The following is a 7,146-nucleotide window of genomic DNA, read 5'->3' as shown; positions in this document are numbered from 1 at the left end:
TGATATCCTATATATGTATCCAGTGCACTGGACTGGCACCGTCAAAATATCTCGTGCCACTTAGTGCGCACTGAGTGCGTACTACGCGAGTGTCGTGCGGTCAAATGAACATGTGACACTAGCTAAGTGCGCATTGGCATTGCCAATTGAACACGCTCTTGACACTGAGTGCAGCTAGTGCACCCCAATCAAAAACGATATTAGATCAATAGAACTATGAAAAAAGTAGTTGGATATTGGTTCCTAAGCAGCGTAGGCAATTCTGATAGAACGCATGAAATTATTGACTCCACAGTCAATAAACTTTTCGATGCAAATTTAATCGTCAAAAGCATTATTTGCGATCAAGGGCCATGAAATCAAGAATTGATTAAGAAATTTAATATTTCCGAAAACAAAACATATTTTGAAAGATTTGGGCATAAAGTCTTACTGATCTTTGATCCACTGCACTTGATCAAATCCCTTCGAAATAATGTAATGATTAAAATCTTGAAATATCTAGACGATTATGTGCGCTGGGCAACAATTAACAAAATTTTCGATTTATCGAAACAGTATCCGTTCGGTTTGATTCCGAAAATAACAGATAATCATATAAAATTAACGCATTTTTCAAAAATAAATGTTCGGTTGGCTGCACAAATCTTTTCACAATCCGTGCATACAGCCATATGCTTGTTTACATGACAATGTATCCCGAGAAGTTTCCTGAAAATGATCGGACGTCGCAATTTGTTTTAGACATTGATATGTTATTTGATGCGCTGAATTTTTCGCTTAAAAAGGAAACTTTCCCTAATAAATTAAATTACGTGATTTCGCGAACTTCTCCACACAGAGAGTTTATTTTAAAAACTGTACAGAACTTAGAGAAAGCGACGTTTGCATCCAAAAAGCAATCACCATGTTTAAAAGGACTCCACATGACAGCTCGAGCAATATTGGAATTGTTTGAGGATTTAGATCAAAATTACGGCGTTCATGAATTGTGTACTCGAAGATTAAATCAAGATCCGTTAGAAAATTTATTTGCGGTCATCAGGCAACAGCACGGTTGCAATGTGAATTCGTCTCCGCGTCAATTCGAACATGGCATGCGACATATATTAATAACACAACTGTCAAAAATCTCAAAATTCACAAACTGCGAGATTGATAAAAATAATATTTTTCTTAAACTTTCATCGCATCAAAAATATCGCTAATAAAGAGAGTAATTTTGAAACAAATACAGAAACAGATTTGATACCGTCAACTATAAATTTTTAAGTTGATTACGTTGAGAATGAATGCGAAGAATTCAACCGGTTAAATTCGGTTTATTACATCAGAGTATTTATGTAAAAAATTTTTTTCCAAACACGATTGTACGCTATGTAAAAGTACATTGCAAATCGACGAAGATACCGATTTTCAAGAGTATAAGGCATTCACTATTTGCAAATAATATGAAAATTCCAAAGGATTAATTCATGTTAAATACGAAATTTTTAAAAAGATACAGACTTAGGAACATCACTTCACCTCAATCATTCGCAATATGCTCCACTGTAAGAACGTTTGTAAGAATCTCACGGCGTTTAATCGAAATTGTTGTCTGCAAATTACATTATGTAGCGATGAAGCAACAACCGCATTAAAAAAAAATTTTATTATAATTCGCTGTCATTGGGAAGCGAGATTCATTCGACAAGAATTTAAACATTTCGAAAAAAGTCCTAACAAAACGGTAGAAACAAAAAAAGAAAGAATTATGTACGAACCTAGATAACACTAATGCGGAGTCTTATGCGGGGTCTACAATAGAAGTCGTAACAGTCGTAGGGTCTTAAGTCGTAGAAAATAGACCAATCACAGTCGAATATGAGAAGAGTAATCAACTGTGATTGGTCAATTTTCTACGATTTAAGACCCTACGACCTCTACGACTTCTATTGTAGACCCCGCATAATAGAAGTCGTAGTAGTTGTAGGATCTTAAGTCGTAGAAAATTGACCAATCACAGTCGAATATGAGAAGAATAATCAACTGTGATTGGTCAGTTTTCTACATGTCTAATGCGGGATCTACAATAGAAGTCGTAGAGGTCGTAGGGTCTTAAATCGTAGAAAATTGACCAATCACAGTCGAATATGAGAAGAATAATCAACTGTGATTGATCAATTTTCTACAACTTAAGATCCTACGACCGTTACGATTTCTATCTATTGTAGACCCCGCATTAGACATCTTATAGACATAAAACATCTGAAAGACGTCTTTTAGATATCTTATGCAACATAAGTATTATCTGGGAACTGTTGTAAATATATGTATGTGTATGTACGAAACTATATTTTATAATAAATATTTATAATTAATTTTTACAGGAAGTTTAATAATGTATTTGACCCGTTACAACCTAGTAATAAGTTTTTTCGATTGAGTTTAATACGTTTATATCATTCAAATATGGCGTGATCACTGAGATTAGTTCCGTACTGAACCACCGAGAGCGCTAAAACTCGATACGAAATTTATTATTGAGTTCTTATGGGCGCTTCCACTCTATTTTATCCTTTTTGATAGCAACTTTACGGACGTGATCAGGCCGTTTTGCCTCCGTTTATTATGGGAGGCAGGAGCCATTAATTAAGAAGAAAAAGAAGAGCCATCAGCGACTCCGGTTGCCTCATGGCCTCGTCCGGCCGTTTCCTTCATTTTCCTTCATCTCACCAATTGACTATATATTTATGGTCTCATCGTCCCATGTCATTTAATGTAAGACAAGATGTAACGATTATCATACAATGAGTAAAGTTTTTTCTCTGAGTTTTTTCTATGATTGTGTTTAATTGATTCAACAGTCAAAGTGCAAAGTAAAAAACTAAAGTGGAAAATAGAAGTGGCAGTGTGCATGTTGCTGCGGAAACCACAGAGATAAAACGGTGATAAGTCGTCACTGATAACAGACGGTGATAGATTTCTGTTGTCGTCAAGTTGCTATGATAAAATGTCCAACACGCTTACTCCATTTGTATATTGGGCCCAGACGGAGAATCAAGTTACGCTGAAGGTAGACTTGACTGATGTAAAGGTACGTTATGTACACATGAAAGGACATACACAAGACCTTTGTGCTTGTAAATGTAAAGTTTTGATTGCGATATCAATATAAATTGTCATAATTATATACCTTATTTTGTAGGATCTTAATGTCAACTTGAATGAAACTACATTGCAAGTTACAGCCTACGGATATGGAGCCAGAGGAGTGAACAGTTACAGCTTTGATTTAAATCTTCACTCATCTATCAATCCAAACGTAATGACAAGTTTAAATTAGCTTTATGTCTATTTAATGCAATTATATTAAAGAAAACTTATATGGAACGTTTATTCCAGGAGAGTAATTACAAGGTAATTGATCGTGAGGTGGACTTTGTCTTGAGAAAGAAATGTAATGGCTGGTGGCCGAGACTAACAAGTCAACCACAGAAGCCTTCATGGCTTAAGATCGATTTTGACAAATGGAAAAGTGAAGACATGGACGATAATGAGGACGAGAAGCGTGATATTCTTAACGATTATCCTGACATGTATGATAAATTGCACAAAGAAGAATTTGGATATAGAAAAGGTATATAAATTGATGTCATTAGCAATGTTACAAGATTAATCTGTCATATCTTGTTCTTTCAGAGGACTTTGCGAAGGTGTATCTAGTCATATATAATCTCTGTCAATTTGTCGGTTTCATTTATGTGTTTGCCGTAATGGCTATAAAATATTCCCGCGACGGACCAGGTATTTATATACTTTACTACAAAATATTTTATTCTTTTATATGAGGAATGAGCTCTAGAAATTTTATTGAATTTATTTTCCTAACTCTTTATGTTGAAATATATAGCAGTAAACAATCTCGTTTTTTAGAAATGTTTTATTAACGCAACATATATTTGCAGATTTCATGAAAGAAACATATGACGCAGTAGGCAATCCATTCAAGTTTATACAACTGTTACAATTTTTAGAGGTAATGCACCCTTTATTTGGATATACGAAGAGCAGCGTACTAGTGTCTTTCTTACAAACGGGAGGTAGAGCGTTCATACTATTCTTCATGATCGACGCTGAGCCTCGTATGCAAACCAAACCGGTCGTTTTCTACATGTTTCTCATATGGAGCATGGTAGAAATAATCAGATATCCGTACTACATCACGCAAGTGTTGAACATTGAGATATCTTTCCTAACGTGGCTGAGATATACAATATGGATACCGTTGTACCCGCTGGGCTTCATATGCGAAGGTATTATAATGCTACGAGACATTCCGTACTTTGAGGAAACTCAAAAGTTCACGATTTCTTTGCCAAATAGTTACAATTTTGCTCTTCATTTCCCGTCTCTAATAAGACTTTATTTACTCTTCTTATTCATGCCTGGAATATATACGCTAATGTCTCGTATGAATCAGTTGCGCTTCAGAAAATTTAGAAGGTCTAATATTAAGAAGTATAATTGATTTCGCGGGATAAATAATCTTCAGGCTTGTATTCCTCTTTTTATCTAGCCATTATTGTGCAGAAGATATAGGCAATAAAAAAGTGTGAGACACAAAAAGGCATAATAAGTTCGGTTTAGCATATACAGTTTTTGTAATAGTGTAATTTTGTATAGACGTTTATATGTTTTTATCGCTTTCAAAGATAAATATTTATCAAGAATGTAATTTAAATGTTATTTTATTTTAAAGATTGCAATTTTATTTCGTAATTTTGTTATTTAGTATCTATATAATTAAATACTATGTAATGAATATAATATAGTATATACAGTGTGCAATATATTTTTATTCTGCGTATGTATTATCCCAGGAAAAAATGTTTTATATATAATTATATAATTTTATATAATTGTATATAAATGGACATATTTTATATATAATTGTGTATATAATTATGTATATTTATATACAATTATATATAAAATTATATATAAAATCCCTGCTGCAAATTCTTACAAGAAAAATTCTTGTGAGATCAAAATAATTTTCACATACGAATTTCGAACAGGAGCATACAAGATCATATAAGGATATGTCGCATACGACACCTGTAGATAAATCAAGAATCTTGCATGAAATTTACATCCATGTTACATGAATCTTGTATGTAACGTGAATGCAAGAATATAACTGGAGTGTCATTACGAAAATATTACAAGAATACTATTGGAATTTTGTGTGATTTATTCCAGTAAATGAAATCCTAGGTAGCACAGAGAGTTCAAAAGAATTCAAAAAGAATTCAGTCAAATCAATTCTGAGCTCTTTTTCAGATGCAACAAAAATTCTTTTCAGAAAAAGAATTCTTTTTGCATCTGAAAATGAATCACTGAATTCTTTTTAAACTCTGTGCTATCTGGGATGGAATGAGACAAGCAAAAAGAGTTGAATAAGATTTAAAAGAATTTATTTCGGCTAAAAATTAATTCTTTTTACATAAATTGAATAACGGCTTTTCGACTAAATCAAACTTAATTTGGGAAAGGAGTATAAAAAACCTACGCCACTTATAGCGAAATTATAATTTATCAATTCATTAAGACAGTGATAATATACGTTTCGACCTTTTATTAATAGTTATCTTCAGTTATATTCTAACATTCTTCATTCTTTTTCATTTCAAATATTCAATTCAGTTTCTATTCATTCAATTATTCCATTTCGTTTACTGGGATGATTGATTCCTTTGGAGAGATCTTTATTAATTTGGAGAGATCATGTAAAGAAATTATTTCTTAAGAGTATCTTATTAGGCTAAAGCAATTAAAATCTTTTCACTGCGATATAAATCGTCGTGTACAATTCATGCCAGATTCTTGCATTAACTTGAAAGATAAATTATTTTGTACATATATGCTTTTTAAAACTGATACATGATCTTTCATATAACACTAAAGATGGAATCACACGAACGCTCGAGAGCAGGTATAACTGCATGTTATCATTCAAGAAATCGAGCATCGTGTGATTTCATCTTTAGAAATCATAATTAATACCATATTCTTAGATGATCCTGTAAAGAAATTTTTTTTTAAGAGTTTCTTACAAGGTTAAAGCAAAATCTTTTTATTGCGATATAAATTATCGTGTATGATTCATGCCAGATTCTTGTATCAACTTGGAAAATAAATTATTACGTAACTATGTCTCTTAAGACTGATAAATGATCTTTTTCATGAAACACTTCAGAATCATATATAATTAATACCATATTCTTAGATGATCCTGTAAAGAAACTATTTTTTAAAAGTTTCTTATAAGACAAGATCTTTTCATTACAATATAAATCGTCATGTACGATTCGTTCCAAATTCCTATAAAGTCATTAAAGATTACTGGTGAGATTCATGTACAAATTATATAAGATTCTTATACGATCATATACATTCATTTAGTAATCTTGATTGATCACATATGTATTAAGTTGATCCAAAAAAATGTCTGTTTTTCTGCATTGCTATTAAGAGCAGTCGTAACTTCGTTAAAAAATGAACGAAATTTGAATTTAAAAAAGAGTTTTAAAGCTTGAAATCTTTTTCAAAAGGTCACTGTATTTTTTGAGTTTATGTGAGTTTGATAATTTTTACATACAGAAAACTATCAGCTGGAAAAAATGAAAAAAATTTCTTTTCACTTTATAGGTCTGTTACGTTATACCATTTAATAGAGCGAAGTTTCAGCTTTAAGAATCTATATTTTTTGATTGCAATATAATAATTTTTAACGAAGTTATGAGCAATCAAAATCCGAATGCTACTTTTACTTAATGCACAAGTAACTCAGGAACAAAAACTTGTAAAAACATTATTAAAAAACGATTTTGTAGAGAAAACTTCAATCTTTCACGATAGATAGTAAAAAATTTTCTCGATTTTTTGGGGGGCACGTAACAGACCTATAAAGTGAAAAGAAATTTTTTCAATTTTTTCAGCTGGTAGTTTATCAAACTCACATAAAAAAATTATCAAACTTACATAAACTCAAAAAGTACAGTGACTTTTCGAAAAAGATTTCAAATTTTAAAACTCTTTTTAAATTCAAATTTCGTTCATTTTTTAAGTTAACGAAGTTACGACTGCTCTTAATAGCAA

General features: G+C 31.8%; 1 protein-coding gene across 1 annotated transcript; it reads left to right on the top strand.

Moving 5' to 3' along the window:
- The first annotated feature begins 2,567 nt into the window (after positions 1-2,567).
- Hacd2 (3-hydroxyacyl-CoA dehydratase 2) lies at positions 2,568-4,689 on the top strand. The gene is made up of 6 exons (XM_018447208.1): positions 2,568-2,763; positions 2,850-3,079; positions 3,191-3,307; positions 3,388-3,622; positions 3,685-3,789; positions 3,951-4,689. Exons 2-6 carry the CDS (start codon positions 2,996-2,998, stop codon positions 4,511-4,513), a joined length of 1,104 nt encoding a protein of 367 aa, XP_018302710.1. The 5' UTR covers positions 2,568-2,763; positions 2,850-2,995; the 3' UTR covers positions 4,514-4,689.
- Positions 4,690-7,146: the final 2,457 nt, after the last annotated feature.

This window comes from Mycetomoellerius zeteki, unplaced genomic scaffold (assembly GCF_001594055.1).
Source record: "Mycetomoellerius zeteki isolate Tzet28-1 unplaced genomic scaffold, Tzet1.0 scaffold2, whole genome shotgun sequence".
NCBI lineage: Eukaryota > Metazoa > Arthropoda > Insecta > Hymenoptera > Formicidae > Mycetomoellerius > Mycetomoellerius zeteki.
Note: the sequence above shows the minus strand (reverse complement) of the source record. Positions and strands in the feature narration are given on the sequence as shown.